At 42.5% G+C, this 23,019-nt stretch overlaps 4 protein-coding genes across 4 annotated transcripts; 2 read left to right on the top strand and 2 right to left on the bottom strand.

Moving 5' to 3' along the window:
- Positions 1-427: 427 nt before the first annotated feature.
- Positions 428-8,995, bottom strand: smarcc1b (SWI/SNF related BAF chromatin remodeling complex subunit C1b). The gene is made up of 28 exons (XM_070922362.1): positions 8,770-8,995; positions 8,252-8,371; positions 7,781-7,866; positions 7,617-7,698; positions 7,438-7,530; positions 7,170-7,239; positions 7,002-7,071; positions 6,823-6,898; positions 6,466-6,591; positions 6,283-6,365; positions 6,076-6,182; positions 5,926-5,985; positions 5,755-5,783; positions 5,517-5,632; positions 5,339-5,410; positions 5,131-5,244; positions 4,683-4,836; positions 4,478-4,588; positions 4,195-4,254; positions 3,797-4,055; positions 3,621-3,692; positions 3,456-3,502; positions 3,229-3,337; positions 2,990-3,129; positions 1,790-1,924; positions 1,392-1,524; positions 906-992; positions 428-795 (listed from the first exon to the last, which is right to left on the bottom strand). The coding sequence occupies exons 1-28, from the start codon at positions 8,938-8,940 to the stop codon at positions 728-730; spliced, it is 2,850 nt and encodes a 949-aa protein (XP_070778463.1). The 5' UTR covers positions 8,941-8,995; the 3' UTR covers positions 428-727.
- Positions 8,893-13,606, top strand: aste1b (asteroid homolog 1b). The gene is made up of 7 exons (XM_070922364.1): positions 8,893-8,922; positions 9,684-9,934; positions 10,323-10,589; positions 10,728-11,677; positions 11,774-12,005; positions 12,384-12,576; positions 12,790-13,606. The coding sequence occupies exons 2-7, from the start codon at positions 9,697-9,699 to the stop codon at positions 13,103-13,105; spliced, it is 2,196 nt and encodes a 731-aa protein (XP_070778465.1). The 5' UTR covers positions 8,893-8,922; positions 9,684-9,696; the 3' UTR covers positions 13,106-13,606.
- klhl7 (kelch-like family member 7) lies at positions 13,264-19,334 on the bottom strand. Its single transcript, XM_070922365.1, has 12 exons — positions 19,206-19,334; positions 18,976-19,078; positions 18,195-18,288; positions 17,852-17,976; positions 17,448-17,623; positions 17,079-17,253; positions 16,574-16,716; positions 16,125-16,365; positions 15,674-15,875; positions 15,122-15,219; positions 14,702-14,885; positions 13,264-14,376 (listed from the first exon to the last, which is right to left on the bottom strand). Exons 1-12 carry the CDS (start codon positions 19,332-19,334, stop codon positions 14,211-14,213), a joined length of 1,836 nt encoding a protein of 611 aa, XP_070778466.1. The 3' UTR covers positions 13,264-14,210.
- Positions 19,335-20,085: 751 nt separating this feature from the next.
- LOC139299236 (uncharacterized) lies at positions 20,086-22,151 on the top strand. The gene is made up of 4 exons (XM_070922138.1): positions 20,086-20,139; positions 20,672-20,750; positions 20,900-21,121; positions 21,240-22,151. Exons 1-4 carry the CDS (start codon positions 20,086-20,088, stop codon positions 21,635-21,637), a joined length of 753 nt encoding a protein of 250 aa, XP_070778239.1. The 3' UTR covers positions 21,638-22,151.
- Positions 22,152-23,019: the final 868 nt, after the last annotated feature.

The following is a 23,019-nucleotide window of genomic DNA, read 5'->3' as shown; positions in this document are numbered from 1 at the left end:
GTTAGGTTGACATATCTACCTTTTAGTAGAGGCTCATACTTAACAAAACTGTAGTCAGTTGAAAGAATTATTTTTTTGTTTTTATTTCCAAAAGGAAAAACAATCTGTTGCTTTTTACTGAGCACTATTAAACAGATAAGGCAGACTTGAGACTGTAATCTGAATGAATGTAGGAACAACTGACATGTCACTTGCTTCCAGATCTATCTATCTAAGATACTTTAAGATCATCATCATATACTCAATGCACGGGCAAGCTTTCCAAAGCTTTTGGACTTGTGTACAAACTCTACACTCTCAGAGGGGCACAGGGGAAAAAAGTTGTAATTTCAATGTTATGTAACTGGTGTTCCATGAAGACACACCCATTACTGAATCAGAAAAAGACACCCACACACAATAAAACCAGTTTGACAATAACAAAAGATACATTTCATGTAAAACAACTTTAATAAGTTGAGTGCAATCTTAAGATTTCTCAACTCTGACGTCAGAGCACAAATATTTCACAGATGTAAGACGGACTGAGCTGTTGACCAAATACACATCAACTGTGTCCATGTGCTTGTGTGTCTTTCAGTCTATAAACATGGGCCTACTGAAGAGTTACAGGCTTCAATTTCTTAACAGTTGTTCCTGAACATTTATGCCAGTGTTGCATCTTTATGTGTGTGTTCTGGTTGAAGGAGGACTGGTGTGTGTGTGTGTGTGTTGTTTTCTGGTCAGTTCAGCTGTGACTGGACGCTGGAGGACCCGGCTGAGCTGGTGCTATCCCATCGGACTGCGAGGATGGGTCTGAGACAATAACAGAAGAAATTAGTGTCACCACACCCACAGAATCAGACCATGCTCAAAAAAGCACAAAGCAGCAGTTTGAACCTGCAGGAACCGTAAAGAAAACTCACACATGCCATTGGGAGCTCCAGGGTGTCGAGGGGCCATCGCCTGGGCATTTCCTCCACCAGGCATCATCCGGTTGGGCATGGACTGGCCTGAAGGAGGAGGCAGGGCTAAAATGTAATGAGAGAACTTCAGATGTTAAAGCATAGGAACAAATAATGACTTAACAGATGAGAAATTAAGAGCTGAGTAACACTGAATGCATTTTACCACGTAAAAACAAGTGGTTTTGTGGTGTGCTAAATGGGTTAACTTGATTTGTGGGTGCAATGTCTGTACCAAATGTCAGGGCATAAATAAAATTAAATATTGTCATGCTGCACTGAGTGAATGTGAGTGTTTCTCTCTCCTTTTTCAGACTAACTGTGTCTTTCTCATGGGCGACGGGTCTTTCATTAACTATACCTTGACTTATGGTCAACGTGTTAACTTGATATGTGGTTGTGTTGTTTCTTAGAGGGTGTTTTTTTAGTTTGTGTGTGTAGTCAGACCTGAATGCTGCACTGTGTATCCCGGCTGCCCCTGCTGCTCCCTCTGCTGGCGAACCTTCATCTCTGCCTGTTTCAGCTGCTCTGTGTGGAACGTTTGTCTCTCTGACAGGAGCTGCTGCCGCTGCTGCTCCAGCTGCATAATACACACACATACACACACAGACGACAAAGTATTAACGAAACTGATTTGTAGACATGTTACTGTTGCTTCTGGTTATAAATGAAATAACAAACCAATGTCAAAAACTAGCCATTAGAGCTTTATGATATTTTAGGTTTTAAGAATTTAAGCTCGAACTACAGAGGAACTTCAATGAGCAAGCAGACTGAGGGTTTAGATGATGAAGAGGTTTGATTGTTCTTTGTTTTGGGCTATAGCAGATATTATGTTCACTCACAGCCTCCTTCTCACGGTCCATGATGGTCTCCAGCTCCTCAAAGTGCCTCAGCTTGATCTCCAGTTTCTTCATCTGGGTCTCCACCAGCAGAGCCACCAGGGACTTGATCTTCCTCTCTTCGACTGCCGCCAAGTGCTGCAAACACATGAGGCAAAGATGGAGGAAGTTAGACAAAAAGAGACACCATAACTGCACAAGACAGTTACAAAGGAAGGAAATAGAAAAATAAAAGAAGGAAAACACTGAGGAAGAAGAGAAAAGGAAGACGTGAGAAAGGGTAGAATAAATTGGGTGTGACAGAGCGCGGCAGGGAGGCAGAGAAAAAATTAATTAAGAGACAAATCAATCATTGGCAACTAGGGGTGGGACAACAATTAATCTAACTACACATCTTGACAGAAAAACATTTTAAGTGCTCACACTGCCAGAGGTTTATATTATTGCTAGAACTGTCTTTATCACAGTGGCTGGCCGCTATTGTGGATGGGAACACCTCTTTGCCACACAGTAGACAAAGAGACACAGGGAAAGCAGAGACTTGCATTGAGACCTAATAAACACATCATATCTTGTTGGTTTAATCCATCAAAGTGTTAAAATGATAAGTTGTGGCTTTACAGGGGGTTATGTGCTGGACCATTCCGTAGCTGGGTGCAGTGACTTCCTGAAGTCTTGTTGCTAGTTGTTTCCTTCTGTTTCTAGTCTTCATGCAAAATAATCTAATGGGTTGCTGGTTATAATTTCAAATGCTCACACAGTCAGAAGAAAGTTAATCTAGACAAAACTGAAAAGAAATTCCAGCTCAATAAAGCCACATATAAACACATCTACTCATCTAACTCTCTGCACGAAAGAGAACATGCTTATTTCCCAAAATGTTGAACTGTTCCGATTGGGGTAGCCATTTTTGTTGTAAAATGGACATTTTCTTTTAAAACATCTGCACAGGATTTTGCTGAAAGTACCAGCCATTTTACCCTTTTCAGTCTCTAATCTATCAAATGTACTTTAAACCCTACATAGACTCAATTATATGTGCAAAGCCAGGTCTTAAAAGTGATCTCCAAGATGGTGCCTGTCTTGGTTGCTAGGAGACCTGTGACCCAACTGAAAAGAGCCTCTTCTATTTAAAATGACAACCATTCCTTTGCTTTACATTCCTGCGATTGGTCCGTTTTGAAGTGGCAGGGCGGGCTTTACCTTGGCCTTTGTGGCAGCTGAGGCCAGAGCAGCTGCTGCTGCCGTGGCAACGCTGCCCTCCACCAGATCCAACTCCATCACTCTCCCCTCATCCCCGTCTCCCTCCCGCCGCCCTACGCTCTCGTCGTCATCTCCCCTTCCTGGAGGAGAGAGAGAATTTCTTTAATGTAGACAAACGTGTACATTTACACGCATGCAGTAGATACATATAAATACATATACTGTATGTATTCACATACCGCCTCCCTCCTCTGCAAGTATATTTTCAGCATTTTCTCTTTTGACTCGTTCTTCCTCCACTTTGGCCCCACTGGGTTCCACCTTGAGCCCATCCGCCCTTACAGGGACCTGAAACAGATACAAATGTACACACACACACACACACATATACACACAAACACAAAGGGTAAGCCAGCAGATACAATAATAACACAATACTCTCTCTAAGCTCTTATTGCTGTTTCACCTGATGGGAGGTGGAGTTTGTCTCAATTTTTTCTGTATCCATCGATTCTGAAGGACAGAGGAGGACAGAATAAGAGAGTCATTGTAGACAGCATAGAGAAAAAAATGTATATATATATATACACACACACACACACACACACACACACACACACACACGTCTTACCTGTTTTGTCAGGCTGGTTGGGTGTTTCAGAGATCTTATCCACGGAGTCCTCCTGCACTCTGGAAAACTCCTCTGAAGACAAAGATTTAGAATCACTACACACATACTGTCCATACAGTATACCATCTCAGAACCTTAAGCTTAGACTAAAATTAACACTCCGTCTGTCCTCTCACCCAGTGCGGCCTTAGCTGCCGATGATGCCACCCGTGGGTCCACTACGGATGCCAGGAAGGCCACAGTGCTCATGACGGGGTTTTCTGATTGGCTGAAAGGCACGGGCTGGTACGCCAGTGGGCCGAGGGAGGCTGAGGAGTCTTCTAGGTAAGGGTCTTCTATCGGCAGACGAAGGAAGTGGAGGATACACTCGTCCTGCGTTCTGGAGCCAACATGCTCGGATACTTTGTTCCAGTCGTCTCTGTAGACCTCTAAGGCCTGAGACAGACACGGGAGGAAGACAAAGAGTTGCAAAACATTCACAAAAGTCAAACACAAATAATGTCCTTTTTAGGGAGGAAATGAGTCATGTGCAAGAGCTATGATAAAAATGCAACAACATAAGTGATTGTCTTACCTCCAATAGCAAGAGTGTCTCTTGCTCTGTCCATTCCCGTCCTGCACTCGCTCCTTTAGTCTGAGACAGGTGTCATGAGAATAATTTTAGAATAATTCAACCTTTTAAACACTTCATTACAGAAAGTGTTACAATGGGAGACTAGTAAAACAAATAAATGGAAAAGAAATTTTGGAAAATGTGTCAACAAATGGATGGAAAATTAGGCAAGTGTGCAAAACAAGATTAAAACTATTCAAAAACAGATGCAATTTTCAGTATCTTTGCGTTGTTACGGTGAGACCTTAGGGTGTTTCTTGGTGTAGATGTCGCTGCGCAGACCGAAGTTCTGGCAGTCTGAAGGCTTCTCTCTGCTCTTTTCTGGGAAATACAACATGTGCTGCGAGGCTGACACCTGCAGAGAGATTATCAGGAGGCATTCAAATGATACAAACACATCTGTGTAGAGCTGCTGTCACGTGCTCTGTGTGTATGTGTGTGTGTTTTACCTGCAGGGGTTTGTGTTGCAGGGGGGCCAGCCCGGACGGTGTGTCAGCCAGTACATTGAAATGAGGGGTGGGTGGGGGTCCCATGGGGAGGGGTCTGCTCTCTGCATCCACCTGGTAGTTTATCAAACCCCACTGCTCCAAAAACGCATGAACCCTGGACACATGGAATATTTCTCTTTATACTTATTCACTTGTGTTTCAGCACCACATGTGGAAATATGTAAATACACTCACAAATCAGCATGTGTCATGTTGCAATTAAAAATAAAAGCTGCTTTTGGACAGTAGACTCATTATGCACACCACATACCGCATGATCCTTCCCAACATTAACAGATTTAATTCGTTATCACATTCATATTTCAGAACGCCCACATACTACACCTAATTTAGCAAATGCAACAGACATTGCATGCTAGCAAACACCCACACACTAACTAAATTATACCTCATGACAGCACAGACGTCTCCAGTGAGGTTGCGCCTGCAGGACGTTGAACTGAGGTATTCCTGGGGGTTGAGCCGGTATGTGTCGATCATGAAGTTACGGTACGCCAGGTAGCTGCAGTGAACAGGAAGGATCATGTTTTCAGTGACGCCATCTCCATCATCTGATAAGACTTTAAGAGTAAAGTCTGAATGTCTGCAGTACTCACATTTCTGGAGATTTGGACTTGTTCTTTCCATTGAAGAATTCAGGCAATGAACGTTTCTCTATCGAGTGAATGCTGGAATACATAGATAGAAAGGTTAGGTTAGGCTATGAAACAGGGAAGCTAAATTTGGAGTAATGTCACAACAAATGTTTACATCTGTGTGTGTGTATTTATTTACCTGTTGTAATTGAACCAAGATGTGTAACTTGGTATTATGATATGATGGGTTTGTTCTGTGATGTTGTCCTCTCCTTCTGACAGGCGAGGTATCTCCCCTCTCCCCTCCTCATCTTCCTAGACACACACGCACACACAGAGTAAATTTAATAACACTGAAACTAAGACACTAACTGAGACAGACTACCCAACCCTCCTGCAAATACAAACACTTTGATTGAGAAAAATTACTGATTTACCCTCCCTGGGAAATCATCCTCCTGTTCATCTGAAAACGGAAAAGTGAAAGTAGGGTGAAAACTCAAGGGGCATACACACAAACAAAAGACCAGCCACGTCATATTTTTTCATGTTTTAAACGGGAAGGAACATTTCTCCTTAAACATTAGCTATAGCACATGTAAACCTACCCAGATCAGCCATGGTCCCTCCTTTGACAGGAGTATTCTCACTGTCCTTCTTCAGGTTGACTACAAGAGAGGGAGACAAACCAAACATGGTTTAGAGAAGAAATGCTACTTTACTGAATTATTTTATGTGACAGTTTTTTAGTGTTTTACCAATTTTGGGCAGTATAACCTCCTCCATGTTAGGAACAGGGGTAGGGTCCTCCATGTCTTTGGTCAAGTCCTCTTCTGGCTCTTCCTCCTGCTGCCCACGCCTTCTCCTGTGCATACACACACACACACACAGATCACTGCTGAGACCACACACTGAAATGCCAAACCAAAAGTATATCGTCCTGTTGGGTTAAAACTTCTTCTTACCCCTTCTTTCCTTTCTTCCTGCCTTCAGAGGAGGGAGGAGAGGGGGAGCGTCTCCTCTTTTTGGAAGGGGTGGATTTGGAGTCCTGCAACAAAGGGTAGAGGGTGAAAAACTAAGACAGCAAGAGTTTAAGCGTCATTAACTGAAACATTACAGATCAAGACTCTTCACATTTTCGAACAAACCTGGTCGTCTCGGAGGTGAATACGCTGGCGGAGAATGATTGGTACATTCCTCTCATCCACACAATAGTCTTCCTCGTTCATCCACTCGTTAAAAACATCTGTGTCCAGAACCCAGCCAGCATGGACCTGTAGCACCCACACAACATGAGTATTAATGAGGTGCATGCTGATGTGTCTCATCAAGTATCCAAAGTGAACAGATCAAGTAAAATGTACTTTGGCAGTTAAATCCATGTAATCTCCTGTGGTGAAGTGTAAAATATTGATGTATAACTTGATATAGTAAATACAGCAGAAGAACGTGTTACGTAATTAAGCATATAGTGTTGTTTTTTGTATGTGTGCTGCTGTACTAACCCGCCAAGTCTTTTCCAAATGCGGCGGCTCTTCAACCTCTCCGTCAACATCACTTGAGGACAGCCAACTGTCATAACTGTTGAAAAGTGACAAGACACATAATAGGTAAGTATTCTCTTTGTGTATGAGCATCTGTGAGTGTGAATGTGTGTGTGTGTGTGTGAGTGCTTGTGCATTACCTGTCAGGGTGCATGCCCCAGTGTACCAAGACATGTTTGTCTTTCCGCATGACAGGACGCATCCATTCATCTGAAAATAGATGTGTATGAAAACATTTATCAAGTTAAAGAAGTACCAGGCATTTAAAATGATAACAAACACACAAACACGCACAAACTTTAACTGACCTTCGTCTGTAGAAGCAGGTGAGGGGGAGATGTGGTGACTGGCGAGCGTTCGGTCCTCAGTGAGGGTTCCCTGTGGAAGGACAAACCGTGACCCAGTAGCACTGAAATGTAATTGCTTTATCAGACGCACTGAGTTTCATATACTCACTATTTTTTAAATCAGCTAGACCTGTCTCAATTTACTAAACAACAAATAAAAACATTCTCCTTTATCAGTCTGTCTAACCCTCTGTCTGCTCATCTTTAACTCACTTCTGCTGCACTTTACCTGGTGTTTGGTGATAATATTGGTAAGTCTACTAGTCAGCTCCTGATCCAGCGTAGGGTCAAGATATACCACAGGCAGTGACATACAATTGTTCTGTAAATGCACATAACACAAGTCCATCAGTGGTGTGTCCTTGGTGGGCTGATGTGTGTGTGTATTTATATGTGTGTCTCTGTCACCTGGATTAGCGCTTTTTCAATAGTGCCAAACATCTCAACATTCCTTTCAGTTCTTGATGGATTCTGCAAGTCAAACCTCCGCCTGAAAAAGGAGGGAAGGGTAGAGAGATGTTGTGAAGGATACTGCCGTGAAAAGACAAAAGCAACAGAGGCCTGCAACTCACCAGCCTTGCTCAGCCTTGAACTTGTAGGCAGTGCCAAGAATGTGGCAGAGTCCACCTCCTGGTCGCAGGTCCAGGAAGCACTGTGCCTGCAGAGAAATGGGAATGTCAGCAGTCTGTTTTGTTTGTTTTGTTTTGTTTTCCATGCTTTTAACCCATCTTACCAGATTTCTACAGAGGGCTACAATTCAAAGAAGGTTTGAGATTTATTGTGCTTTTATCCGGTTATTCTAATTATGTCAAGATGTTATGAGTGATTGCAGTATTGTATTTATATCATTATATATCACATACTTCTTTATATTTTGACATACAGTTATATGGTGATCTCAACCCTTGTAAAAACACAAGAAGACTAATTAAAACATAAATCAGAAAATTAGGAGATTTTGGAAACCGCTAACAATCAAAGGATGAGATGTAAATTCAGAATAAAGGCCATTACAAAAGCGAGACAGTGAGAGACAGACTCACAGGCAGTTTGGTGAGAGCTGGACTGGCAGCTTGTCTGCCAAAGGCATCCTCTTGGAACTGGAGAAGCTGCAGGGTCACTGCAGCCAGAGCCTGACACGATGGAGCATCCACCAGCACATACTGACAGACAGACAGACAGACAGACAGACAGACACACACACACACACACACACACACACACACACACACACACACACATTTTGAGATAAATATGGGGGAAATGTTTTATTGTCATACTTAAATGCACCCTACTACATTTTACCGACAGTCTCACCAACTTAACTATTGTATTTGGTCTGATTAACCTCTAGGATGTAGCTACATTTGCACTTAATATTTTCGATTTAATTTAAATTAAATTAAATACATACAGGACTCTTTAACTTCGTCACACAAATCTCGCTAGCCAGTGTAAACGTAACGTTATCAAGCATGAGACGTTTGTTTACAGTCTGAGCCATTGGATTGCTAGCAGGGGGCGGCTAGCTTATTAGCTTGCTTCCTAGCCAGCTAACTACCTTTTTGTAGTGCTTCCCGATCCACTGTCGCACCACATCCAGCTGGGCTGAAGTATCTGGACTCTCCCAGAACCTAGCGGACGGACTGCTGTCTTTTTTCCGGAGTGCAGATGTTCCGGAGGAGCTGGCTTGGCTTGTCCCGGGAATCCCGAGGTTTGTTCCTCCGGACATTGTAGCCGTAATAAAACGAGATTAATCTCAAACGGGAGAACAAAACTGGCTAGCGCGCTCGCTAGCTTTTGCGTTCTCGCTTTCTCTCGCGAGACACAGCGCGATTGTCGCAGTTCAGCATAAGAGTTTTTCTATTTTTTAATGTTTAACTGTCTTTCATTTCACGTGTTTTTTTTGTTAATTTGTGTTCTTTTTTGATTCAGTGTTATATATGTGATATATGCAAAAAATATAATTTATGCATAACAGAATACACACTTGGTTACAAATCAGGACTTTTACTTTGAAGTATCAGTAAAAGGAAATAACTGCGCAAGACATGTAAACAGAAGTGAAGTAAAGTGACATTGGTTAGTAGCAACTCATATATATTTGAATGTTGAATGCTCTAATTCTGAACTACCTTTGGAATAATAGTTTGAAGATTTACTTTGAAACGGTCAAATCACTTGCCTTGACTTTATATGAACTGTTTTGTTGCTGTAATTCCCGTTGCGACATACATTTCCGAGAAACAGTCGTGTCTGTTAGGAAAAACAAACTCCTTTCCACCAGACTGTCTACTGAGCAGTGGCAGCGAGTTTGTTATGATCTATTTCCATCGCATTCTATAATTGGACATCTGCAAAACCACAGGCTCCACACACCCTCCGTCCAACTAGGCAGTATAAACTGCTCGTGGCACTGAAGCACCAGCACCACTGTGAGTAACTCATTCATCTTCTCACTCCATGTTTTCCTAGGCCCTGAGGTCCTATGGGTGTCCGGGGTCTGACCACCCTTGTGGAGGAGAACAGAAACCTCCTCCAGGATGTGAAGTTCAGGGACAGTCGCCTGGTTATTGATGGCTGCAGTCTGTATTTCCGCCTCTACTTTAGCAACGGTTTGGACCAGCAGCATGGAGGGGACTATGATGCCTTCGCTTGCCTGCTCACCCAGTTCCTCTCTGCGTTGGCAGCCTGTAACATCCAGCCATATGTGGTACTGGATGGAGGTAAGGATGCTTTCAGTCAGATATGGGGGTCCTAACTCAGCAGTGGTAGTTTTTTCCCCACTTGGTTAAATGTGATAACATATTTTCATGTCATTTAGCCTGTGAAAATGAACAAAACTAACACTCAAACCAATTTTCTTTCATAATTCTTACATTATGGTTCCAAAATTGCTTGTTTTGTCTTCTACACTTTTTTATTTATATAATTGAATATAGTCAGATGTTCTGGTCAATGTAGACAGATTAATTAGATTAAACAAAAGCAACTTGCTCATGTTTGTTTAAAAATTGATCAACAACTTCATTTGAACCTGCACAAAGTCTAAGTTTGTCTGCAGTTGTTACACCCACAAACATTTAATTTCAGTCTTTTTTCTGTGATTATAAGGTATTGACCCCAGTGACAAGAAGTTTCCCACTCTGCGACAGCGTCTGCAATCCAAGATAAGGGAGGCGGACAATCTCTCTACCGGCCGCAGTGGCTCTGTTCTCCCCATTCTCACAAGAGACGTCTTCATTCAGGTCCTCATGCAGAGAGGAGTGCCACTGGTCCAGTGTCCAGCTGAGGCTGACTGGGAAATTGCATGTTTGGCTCACCAGTGGAACTGCCCAGTCCTGAGCAATGACAGTGACTTTTATGTCTTTGACCTGCCAGGTGTGGGGAGTGACAGGATTTTTCTAACTGCACTTTAAAGATCTTAATAGACCTTTGTAATAAATGGTGGTAATAGTATCTTGTTTGATTTTATTGTTGTTTTACATATTGTTTATGTGCTTTGTTTTCTTATCTTAGGTGGTTACTTGCCACTCCGTTTTTTCCAGTGGACCAACCTAAACGGTAAAGCTTCTCACCGCTACATCTCAGCTCTACGCTACACCACTAATGTGCTGTGTCGCTGGTTTGGGGGCTTGAACAAGGAGTTGCTCCCCTTATGTGCCGTCCTGACCGGTAATGACTACGACGCTCCAAATGATGCACTTCTGGATCGGTTAGATTTCAGTGCACTAGGGAGAGGTGGTGGCAGGGGTAAAGGTAGAGCATCCCCTTCCCGCATTGAGGGCATCCTCCTCTGGCTGTCGTCTTTCTCACATCCGGCGAAGGCCCTGGAGGAGGTGAGCGGGCTAATGGGGGAGGAAGGCACAGATGGAGGTGGTAGGGGCAGGAGAGGACAGAGGAGTGGGCTCAGTTCACAGCTGTGGGCAGGTATGCAAGAGTACCACATCACCCCTCCAAGCTCTCTGGCTCACTGGTTCTCTGGAGGTAAGGGTGCTCCTAGAGGGTGGACCTCTGGGCTTGCACAGCTGCCAGAGTGCCTGTTGCTGGCTGCAGCGCAGGGACTGTTGGCTCCCTTGGTGGTAGATGCTCTGGTGATGCACAGAGTCCTGCTCATCCCACAAGTGGAGAACAGCAAGCTAGCCAGCAGCCACTGCAGTGCCAGAGCCATACGCCAGGCCGTATATGGGATATTGCTGCACACAGGGCAAGATGTCCAAGCTCGGGATATGAGGCTACACGAAAACCTCAGCCAGGGTACAAGAGGTGGGAGAGGGCGAGGAGGAAGGGGGTGGGGAGGTGAAGGTAGGGGTGTAAATGTAGGATTTAGCATTGAACAAGCAGCTGGTGCAGCTACAGTGCAGGCCCAGTGTGTAGAGGAGTACGACCGTCTGGATCTGAACTTGAAGAAAAACCTAGTTGAGGCACATCCACCCAGAACCCCCCTAGGTCTGGATACACTTGACCAGGTAAAAATGATGTTGAAAATGATGTGTCTCTAATAGCAACAATTTAGGTTTATTATATTATATTAATTATTCATGTGATGAATTAATTTTATCCAGGCTCCTGTTGCAGTTCGTCTTGGTGTCCTGTTAGAAGTCTTGGGAATAAAGGAGTCTGCCCTGGCTCCCGTTCCTCTCCACCTGAGGCTGGCTGTAGCAGTGACGGGCTTCTGGCTGCGAGATACCATGCCAACACCCTCACAGCCCCAGCTCCAGGCTTTGGTGCTGGGCATGGTTTATGGAGAGCTGTCCTGGAGCAACCAGCCTGGAGCTACTCACTACCAACATGCTGGTTAGTTGCATTGTACCTTTTCAGAATCAGAATCAGAAATACTTTTACTAATCGGGGGGAAATTGTACAGTACCGGTGCTCCCATTCAAGAGTAGAAAGTAGCGTAATTTAGAGCTAAAAGTATGTACAAAATATAAAAATAAGAAATAGAAAATAAAAAATATACACATTTACAGTATTTAAGTGAAAAATAAAGTAAAAAATATATACAATAACAATGTATATGTATGTGTATATATATATATAGTATGTATTGCACTGTTGATCAGATTGTTCTACAAGTTTGCAAACACTAAAATGTATCTCAGTAACAAGGCAGTGATCTATCCTTGATGATCTATCTGATCATGATGATGAATCTGTTTTGTATCTCCCTAGTCCCACAACTAAACTGGGCTGCAGAGCGCAACGTGTGGGCAGGGCTGGACCGACAACGTGTGAGGCCGGGGCAGAGACGGGGCTTGGATGTTGGGGTGGCTCACAGTCTCAGCCAGTGGCAGGCCTGCTTCTGGAGTGCACTGTGTCTCAATCAGCTGTTGCTGCTGCCTCTGCCTGTACCCCACCTATCATGGTAAGGCACATGAAAGTGGAGAGATAATGAGAATGAGAACTAGAGCTGCAGCTAATTACTATTTTTATAATTAAATAATCTGTCAATTATTTCAACAGATAACAGATTTTGTAACAAATTAAAAAAATATCTGCAGATACCACCATGGGTATGTGGAATTTATTTCTTTTTTTGTATTTAGTTTGCCTTCCTCTCCCTCTGTGTGTGTCTCAGGTTGTTCAGCGGTACCTTGGTGCACGGCCTCATCAAGTATCTGAAAGGGGGCCGAGCGGCTGAGTCCCTCCTGACTGGGGGTATCTCGTCAAGACAACTCTACTTCTTGCTGCTGGATGTTGTGAGGAACTGCAGCTCCAAAACCCAACCCTCCTCTTCGGCAAAAGGGAGGAGGAAGAGAGGCGGAGGCCGGGGAAGGAGAGGAAGAGGAAGAGGGGGAGGTGGGAGAGGGGCAAGGGGAGGGGGGAGAGGGATGGGGGAGTTAAACAACAGGTTTGCTTTCCTGATGAGTGAGGAAGAGTCTGATGACGACTGATGAGGAGGCAGATAAAAATGAACAGATCAATAAACTGCACTTGCTAGGGGCCAAAGAAGAGGGAGGACATTCCAGTGTTTTATTAAACACACTCAGGGAATGCTGCAAATAGTCATCATCAAGTGAAGAACTACACCTCTTAATGTTTACCACTGAGCTTCTGCCTTTATTATTGTATCACACTTAAATCAAGATTTAACTCAAATCAGTGATGCCAAGACATCTGAGATCTTTTTTTCCCACGCTTGCCATCTTTTAGCACATTTATGAGAGCTTTTATTAAAGTTATGTCACTGTAATTAATGCAACTGCTTTCAACCTGACAGTATTCAGTTACAACACAAGATTTAAACAGTGAATGTAGAGAAGTCTTATTTTGTCATCTCTGTTGACCAGTTGTATGGCAGCTAATGGCATCTTAATGAGAAACTTGTGAAATCTTATGTCATTTTGATATTTGCCTTAGTACTCATCTTTGTATATTAAAAAATTTAAATGAAACTCAGACACGTTTTTTTTTAAATAATCACATTCAGCTAGTTTTTACTTGTTACCACGTACAGCTGAGAATAAAATGTTTACTCATTCTCTATAAAGTCAGCTTTAAGTTACAGTATGTTACCAAATACATACACACAACACAACCAAGACTCAACTAGTCATAAATGCAGTATATCTACACTCTGTAACAGCACGTAATTTACAAGCTACAAAAACATTACAAAGTTTTTTAAAAAGGTTTTTTTTTTTAGCCTTTTCTTTTTGATTTTTTGATTTTTTTTTCTAAATCAGTCTGAGTATCCAGCCTAACAACCCTCTCTCATTAAAAGCCTCCGTGTCCCCTTAAACATAGATTTGTGGATAGTGTCCCACTGGCACTTAAACAATTCTGGCACAGCTAAAAGTTAAAGAGGAATGTGGCTACGGGACACAGTTAAATAACAACCAGTTTGCTGCCTAAATACACACATGAATAATCACATTACTATGAGCTGTCAGGGCATGAGAAGCCAGGTCTTGCCTTCTGTAAATTAGATACACAGTGGACAGAAGGCCTAATGCAGTAGCTGTCACAACTTAATATACACTGTATCTTCCTCTTGGCCTACGAGGATGATGTGGTGGAGGCAGCTGAAGAGGCAGCGGATGCAGCGTGTGACTGAGAGTCTATGAGGTCCATGTCTTCGTCCTCGTTGACTCCACACGTGTCGACCACGCAGATCAAGCAGCTAGTGACGGGAAACGCTCGCACCTTACTGCAAGTCACCCACCTGAGCACACCGAAGAAAAGTCATTTAGAGACAGCATGAAACAGTGATGAAGATCAAAACCTTCAGTAATGATGGGGTAATTCGATTCAGGGTTTAAACAAGCTATTATTTATTTTCATAGATTCCCAGTGTGTCTATTAGAATTAATTTTATTAGTAAGGATATTGGTGGTTCAGGCACTAATTATATTTATACCTTGCTAAATAAACCACCCAAAACAATTACTGAATTATTGGATCAAAATCACTGACATTGTCAAGTATTGACCATAAATATCTTTTTGCTCATTTGTTTTATTTTAGTAATAGTTAGTCAATACACCAACCTGTCAGTATCAGTGTGGTACTCCAGGACGTGTCCGAGCCGCCCCACACCTTGGAACCCTGCCAGCACATAGATGATGTCACCGACCGCTGCACACTTCACCGTTACACCTCGCCACGGCATCGCCGAAGCAGCACGCCACTCATTACTGGTAATGTCGTAGTACTCCACCGAGTCCAGTCCACCTAGAAAACCCCCCACAGAAAATCAGTATCATTCGGAGGCAGCTGGGATGCTCTTGTAACTACTATATGCTACAGCCACTATGTTCCCTGAACAGGTCGCCAGCCAATATATAGAGACAGACAAACATTCACCCTCACAGTCACATCTACGCGTAATTTAGAGCAGCCAGGTAACCTAACCCTGCACGTCTTTGGACTGTGGGAAGAGTATAAAATAAAATATCAATCTTTTGTACCCAGTGCGCCCTGCCCTCCAACAGCATAGATCCTGTTGTTGACCACCGCCAGCCCATGGTTCTTCCTGGCCTCTCTCATCCCACACAACTCCCTCCATCTGAGGACAGAAAGATGGAGACAGAGACAAACACGAGGACAAGGAAGGGATCCATTAAAACAACACAGACAATTGTAGCAGTGCAACACAACATTTGATGATTGTTGATTTGCCACTTTTACAATGTGCCTATGATTATTGTCAGGTAAAAAAAAAAAAGAAATCTGTATGTTGGTCTGATAAAAGCCTTTGAAATGTTTTCTGTTTTTCGACACACAGACAAAAGAAGGCTATTTATCCTATTTCCTGATAATCGGCTTTCACCAAACAACATTGTTATGGATATACAGACTAGTAAAAAAGCCAGTACATATCAATAAGGCAACAGTCTTTCCCCTAATATTACCTTTCATTATTACATCCATAAACACTGTAAACAAGCCAGTGGCAAAACAAAAGTCCCACATCATCCTTTGTGTTGTGCAGTTCTGAGTTGCATGTTCATGGAACTCACTGTTGTGTGGTGGGATCGTAAACCTCACAGTTGTTGAGAACCCTGCCAGACACATTGTTGCCCACCGTGCCTCCGCAGACGTAGATGAGCCCGTTGGCCTCCACTGAGCCGTGGCTGCAGCGTGCCATCAGCATGCTGGTTTTCACCTGCCATGACTCTGTTCTTGTGTCGTAGCATTCGAAAAGGTCGAGGGCAGAGCTACCTGCAGACACACACGTAGAGTACGTAACACCATGACTAAAGAAGTGGTTGGTCTTTCTCACGTGACGAATCGTCAACGTAATTTCCCCTAAGACATGTAAATCATAATTGAAGTATATACCACACCAAACTTTAAACTTAACTTTACAATCCCAAACAAGCACTCCACTATCCTCAACCCACCTAGTAGATACACAAACCTCCCCAATCCCAGGTCCCAAGTTCACCCCTTCCATCTCCCGGTACTCACCCACTTCCGAACCCCCGGATGTGTAGATCTTCCCCTGGGCAGCGCAGGCAGCCAGGCTGTCGCGAGGCGTGGGCGGACCCAGCTTGGAGTACCAGCTGTCCTTCAGGACGTTGTAGCAGTCCATGCGCTTGATGGGGAAGAGCTGTGAGCCCCCCAGGATGTAGACCACATTGTCCCAGAAGATGGCTGTGGCATCTCGGCGCTTCTCGAAGGGGCAGCGGATGTCTGTCCAGGTGGAGTCCTGCATGAGCCAGGCTGATGCTTAAATACTGGCAAATATGATTTCAATAGACTTAACTATACAAAACTACAGTTATAATGTTTGTTTGTGCAATATCTGATCCGATTAATATAAACTGCACTGTCAAAAACATAGTATATATCAATACAACATTGGCTGATTTAACTGCCCCTGTGGATAAAATTTGTTTACATGTACAGACCGGTACCTTGGGGTTGAAGTAGCGACAGGACTGAGGCTGGGAGCCTCCAAACAGAGCGATGCGGTAGTCGTGCTTCTTGCGTCGTGGTCGGCTGCTCTCTCCCAGATCCTCCCGATCCTCCAGGGACAGCAGGTGGTAGCGCATCCCACCTGGGACAAAAGCACAGGCTGTTTTATGTTTGTTTTGGGTGTGTGAGTGCTAGCGTTAACAACAGAGTCTCTGTGGTGGTGGCTCATATGTTATACATCTACAAGAGCCCTGCCTAAAACCTGAATTTTACCTTTAATAATAATGAATACTTAACATTTTACTACTATAATAGAGTATGATGCAGATAATTTAGCTAAAATCCAGAGTAATGTAACATTTACTTCCACTTAGCAAACAATGACAACCATTTTCTCATTACACCAATGTTTTTGTGTCACTTCACATGAATACAATACACTCAGCATTGTGTGTGTTGAATATGTTCACTTAAATTATGCTTTGTGTGTATGTGTATACTCACTGATGACCATCTTGAGGCACTGTGGGTTGTCCTGGATGAGCGGCTCAGCCTGCACCGTCTTGGAGAGGAAGGTTTTGGAGACCAGAGGAAAGCGAACGCACCCCAACACCTCCACCATGTACTGTTGTCTGTTGCACACATCGTACTTCAGCCAGCGCACTGCTGCGTCATAAATCTAAACACAAATGCAACATGTGGAAATATACAGGTTATAGAAGGTACTGTTTTTATCCAAAGCCATCACTCAAGCTCTGTCCTGATGTGATGAAACCCCATTCATTTGGTAATCCAAATGATAAAAAAAGTATTTATCATAGTTTGCACATTTTAATTCAAAAAATTATATTCAAAGAATATGTGTGCGAGTACCTGGGCCTCAGCACGGACAGTGAGTTTGTCCTGGTGCAGTAGATGTGTGAGCTGTGTAACGTCCAGTTGCAGGAACTCGTCCAGTTTGTAGACTTCAGTGAAGTGGAGCTGGAAGAAGTCCTCTGCCGCTGCCTTCAGCTCGGGACAGTCCATACAGTCTGACAGGGCGGAAATACCTGCAGGGGGACAGGACCAGGATCAGTCAGTCTAATGAGTTATGGGATTGGCAGGCCTGACCCAAACACACATGTGGGGAAAACCAGTTCAACTCACTCAGCTGGAATTGTTGGGCCCCAAGTCTGGTTGTTTAGTAATTGATGCTGGTGACTCAATAAATCAAAGGGCTCAGCAAATGGTGTTGTAAAAGCAAGTGAGATACGACTTGATTGCATTTCTGTTCTTACCAAGGCAGTTTGTTGCATCAATTTGTCCTTTGAGGAACTCCACACACATCTTCTTCACAGGCTCAATCTGGTACTGGTTGGCTGCATCCAGCAATGACTGGACATTACTGCTGTTCACCGAGATCCTGGAACACACACACATACACACATTTTACTATTAAAGAGTTGTTTCTGATGAAATTAGGTGAAATTAACAGTTATAAGAGGATGGTCAAATCTTCTGGAAAGAAATTGTGATAAGCAGTCACAGTCTTATATGTAAATTTCAAGTTGCATTGTATACCTCAAAATGACCACTCCTATATGTAACGATTTATGCTCTACTTTTAGCCTCGGTTCTTACCGAGCTGTGTAGATAAATTCGATCAACAGCTCAATGATCTCAGGCTCCGCACTCCTGAGCTCCACCTCATGGGACATCGACTCCATCATTCTGGCTGGAGGTGAGGAAAAAGAGAGGTAGACTTCATCGAAAACAGAAACATACCAACAATACATGGCAGAATTATATTTCTTTTCCTGGCATGTTTGGGAAGCACTGCATAGTTATTAATCCGTAATCCTATATATCATGACTTTGGTTAACAAAATTAATAATCTTGGTATTTGGCCATAACCACACATTTTGCTTTTGTGTCTGTAGCTAAAACAGTCATGTTGAGAAGTGCAATATATCTAGATACATAACTGGGATTTTACCTGTAGTACTAAATTATAGTTAACTTGGTTTCTTTTTGCTTCTTATTCAACATTCAGCAGTACTTTACAATAAAAAGGTGCTTATTTATAGGCATTTTTGCAACACATCTCTGCATATGTGACTTCTAACAATATGTTCTATCATAAATCAAACTACACCTATGACAGCAGAGGCAATTTTCTCACCGTTGTGGTCCACCTGGGCTCAACCCATTTTTTACTCTACTCCCATCTGGACGCAGATGGATGGATAAATATATATATATATACACATATATATATATATATATATATATATATGTGTATATATATATATATACATATATATGTATACATACATATATGTGTATATATATATATATTTATTTAAAATATCAAGCGTGTCTGTCCTGTCCATGATTATGTGTTTTTGTGTCCACACTTACTGGTGAACATCAGGCTGAAGAAGTGGCTGGCAGCAGCCAACACTACTCTGTGGGCAGGAAAGTGTTTCCCCTGAACCACCAGGGTCACATCACAGAGAGTACCCTGAAGGAAACACACAGAAAGTATTAGGACAGGGAGGGACACACGCATACAGTAAATGCCTCTTGCCCTGTAACTGACACACACTCTTGTCCTCTTGTTATGTGTATTATTTTCTCTGCACACACACCTGCTTCCTCAGGTTGTTCATGACTCCCATGATGCTAGACAGCTGCCTGTACTCCTCTTTGGTGGCACACTTCCTCTCGCTTTTCTTCTTGGAGCTTGCCGCCTTCTCAGGAGAGGCCACCCCCGTCATGTCAGCCTGATAAATGTAACTGTTCAGATAAATTAAATTACAATACTTTCAGCACCACTGCCAGCAGTGTGCACATGTAGTCTCTTTGTTGTCGCTCAGCAACTGACAGTTTGCTTGTTAGCAGCAGCAGCCTGCAGCTTGATGTGGTTTTGTGAAATAAAAAGCCGCCACTTTGACGGCAGCTTCTCCTTAAAAACTAGTAGAGAGAACCTCGTAAAGATTAACTTGCTGTCAGGTGTGGAAATAGTAATAACTAACTAAGTAACGGGTTAGCGTAGTGTATTTTTAAGCTGGGGTTGTGGTTTTCTTCTTCTTCTACGGCTAGTTGGATACTCGCGGTCGCCCTCTACCGACAGACGTGACAAATTACACACCAACAGGCAGGATTGCGAAACTGATTTATTCTTTAACAATCTGTAGATCTAGGATACATTTTGGTACGCAGAACAAAAACACTTTAGTAGCTTGTATCCCTTTGAATTTGATATTTCAGATTTAATTATATCAATAGCCAAGGAAATGACTGCAGTGCTAATGGCAACAGCAGCGTTTTGTTTACCTCGCTGCAGCTCACCTGTGGGTGCACCTGTCTGTCACGTTCATACCAGTACAGTAATCTAGAAAACATAACCAGGAAGAAAGGTTTTTCAGGAGTCGCATGACGTTGACGTCATGTGGAATGCGGACTACATATGCATTGTCAGAAATAATTGACCTGAAAACAAATTGAGAGGCACCAGAGCTGCAGAAAATGTTCCGTTTCCTCTGCTGTTGCTGCTTCTCAAATGAAAACTCCGACAACGAGGTATGTGTTTCCACTATTGAGCCTTGTGTAATTGTTAATGAGATAAAGTGGCTTCATTCGAGTTCAGACGAGAAACATGATCACTGATCTGCTTCAGTGAGATTCCTGGATTAATCCATTACTGTATCCTAATTGAATGTAAGAATGGTGAGGACTACACCCATTACAAAGCTTTAATATTTGAATCATGCTATACAATTGTCACAGAAAAAAGTCCCTATAACAGTATTTTCATGGTGTTTCAAAAGACAAAAGAAGTTCAACTAAATAAGAAATACAAAGTGCAGTGATACAACAGAACCTTGAAGTATAATAAGGTGTCCATAAAGGAAGTATAAACCTCATACATATTTTTATTTAATATTTTTATTATTTATTTGAGATACGTGAACACTGGGTTGGTGCTCTGAGTTGAAAAAGTAATTACATGTGTCCAGGTGAACACAAGCCTTATTAGTGCTTTATGTTTTAGTGCCAGTAAAAAGAAAAAGAAAAAAGATTCTCTGTAAAGAAAACAACTCTGCGATTTCAGAGGCAGCCTCTCCTGCACCCCGTACCATCTGACCTGAATGGAGCTGGATCAGCCAGGCAGACCCGGCCAGCACACAGTGGTACATCATCTCTCTAATCTTTATGTGTCTGCCTCTCAAACCTGTACACTTCCAATGCATAAAATTATGGATCAATTTGAACTACATGCATTTGTTTTTTCTGTGTCTGCGTGTGTGCCAGTTGTGTGATACTCTTTTTTTCCTCCCAGATGTACAGACCGTGAAGCGGATCGGCAGGCTGGTGATGAGGCGAGTGTGTGTGCCAGAGTTGGACCAGAGGTTTTCTGACATGGCAGAGACCTTCAACGAACAGCAGGAGCGCTATGAGGCCATGGTCCGACATATCAACAACCTGCGACAGAGTTACGGCTGTAACCGCAATGATACCCTGGCTTTAGCCGAATGTTTGAGGATGATCAGAGAGGAGCACGGTAAGTGACACACTAAGAGTGCCCTGCCAGTACAGGCAATGTGATGGCAGGTTTCCTTGCCCCAATTTTCTGTTTCCTTTGTTTCTCTGTTTCAATCTCCATTTCTTTCCACTTCCAGAGGCCAAATACAGGGTCTCCCTTAAGTTGAAGGGCTATGACTTCTCTCTCAATGTGGTTCCTGTTGGGTCAGAGGGGGAAAGTGAGGAGGAACTGCTGCCTCCACATCTGCAGTTGGCTCAGGATGAACTGAAGGGTACTTCTGAGAGTGCCAAGGCCACCATCTCAAAGGGTACCACACTTCAAGAGTTGATTGGCTGGCTGCTCCGCAGCAAGGATCAAATGGCTGAGCAAGTGAAGGGGGCAGCAGCAACTTACCAGGAGCAAGGACGACTGAATGAGAACATGGAGGAGAACATGAAAGAAGTGAGGAGGGCGAAGGAGTTGTCGCTGGAATACAGACAACGGGCTGGGGAAGTCCTCACTGAGGCTGCACAGATAGCAGGGGCTTATCTGTAGTTTATGCACATTTTAGATACTTTATTTGAATCCACCAATTATGATACAAATACACAGGATTCAAATATTGTCACAGAGGTTATACACATTCTGACAATTATGGGTAGAGAAAACACTGCCTCACTGCGATTGGTAAACTCACAACCTAGTAACAGTCAGTTTGTGAACATGCACAGGGCTGCCAAATATCAGTATCAGTAAGCTGCATTCATATCCTAGCATTTGCAACAACATCAAGGAGTGTTAGAAATGTTAGATAATAAGACATGCACACACAGAAAGTCATGCATGTATTTAAATGTACCAAGTATACACTTGGCTTTGCAGGACATCGCAGCCACTTGTATCATGTTTGCTACAAGACCATGAAGACTTGTGATCATATCTGGCTTTTAAATGTCTATTAACATTGCAATAAATATAGCAGAGACTCACTATAACTCTTAAAATATATTGGCTGTATAAAGACTGACAGTATTTTCCCGGATTGGTGTAATTGTACCAGCTAACATTAGGGGGCATTGTAGACTCACTTTACTATTCTAAAAGTTGCTCTTCAATCCATATTCCTCAGATTTAGTTTGTTTCTCAGAAATTGCATTACATGGATAAAGATTCCCTAAATCCCAGAATCAGGTATCAAAATGATAAATGTATTACTATTTTTTAGAATTTTGTACCTAATTAGACACTTAAATTTTTGCAAAACCTTGTCACAAGGAAAGCTTGCTGTTTGGCTTGTCAAATACATGAGAATTCTGGTTGTGAACTGCACTGGATAATACATTTCTTCTACAATGCAATAGAGGACAAGACACAATCTCCTATAGCAGCAATAGGAATTTGACTGGCGGTTTGTTTTTTGTGACTGTGCAAGTGTTTTGTTATTGTAACATTCAGGGGGAGATTTTCTGGTTATTATCCACAGAACCCCATGCATTTATTAACTGATTAAAAACCGCAGCTTTCCATCTGCTATTAATGTGAAAGCAAACAAACACATGGTCATATGCCATCTTGATAATTAATTTTGGAAAATCCATTGTTCCAGAGGTCATTGTCAAATACTCATGCATTATTTATCTGAGGGAGACAGTTTTAGAGTACTGCTTTCGCCTTAAGCTTTTCAGATTAATTTGGCATGAAGTGTGCAGGATGTGGTGGATGAAAAACTGAGAATGATTAGTAATCTATAAATGAAAAAGTTTAGGAAATAAAACAAGTAAACTGATAAAAGAATTTGATAAAATATTGCATATGTTTAATAGAGACAACTTATATTTATTATATCCTTCATGACTTTGATTAGATCCAGTGTTAGCGTGAAAAAATGGTTAAAAAAGTGTACCTGATAAAGTTCATAATTAAAATGTGAATATATT

This window comes from Enoplosus armatus, chromosome 16 (genome assembly GCF_043641665.1).
Source record: "Enoplosus armatus isolate fEnoArm2 chromosome 16, fEnoArm2.hap1, whole genome shotgun sequence".
Lineage (NCBI taxonomy): Eukaryota > Metazoa > Chordata > Actinopteri > Centrarchiformes > Enoplosidae > Enoplosus > Enoplosus armatus.
The sequence above is the reverse complement of the archived record's forward strand: the minus strand, read 5'-3'. Positions and strand labels throughout refer to the sequence as shown.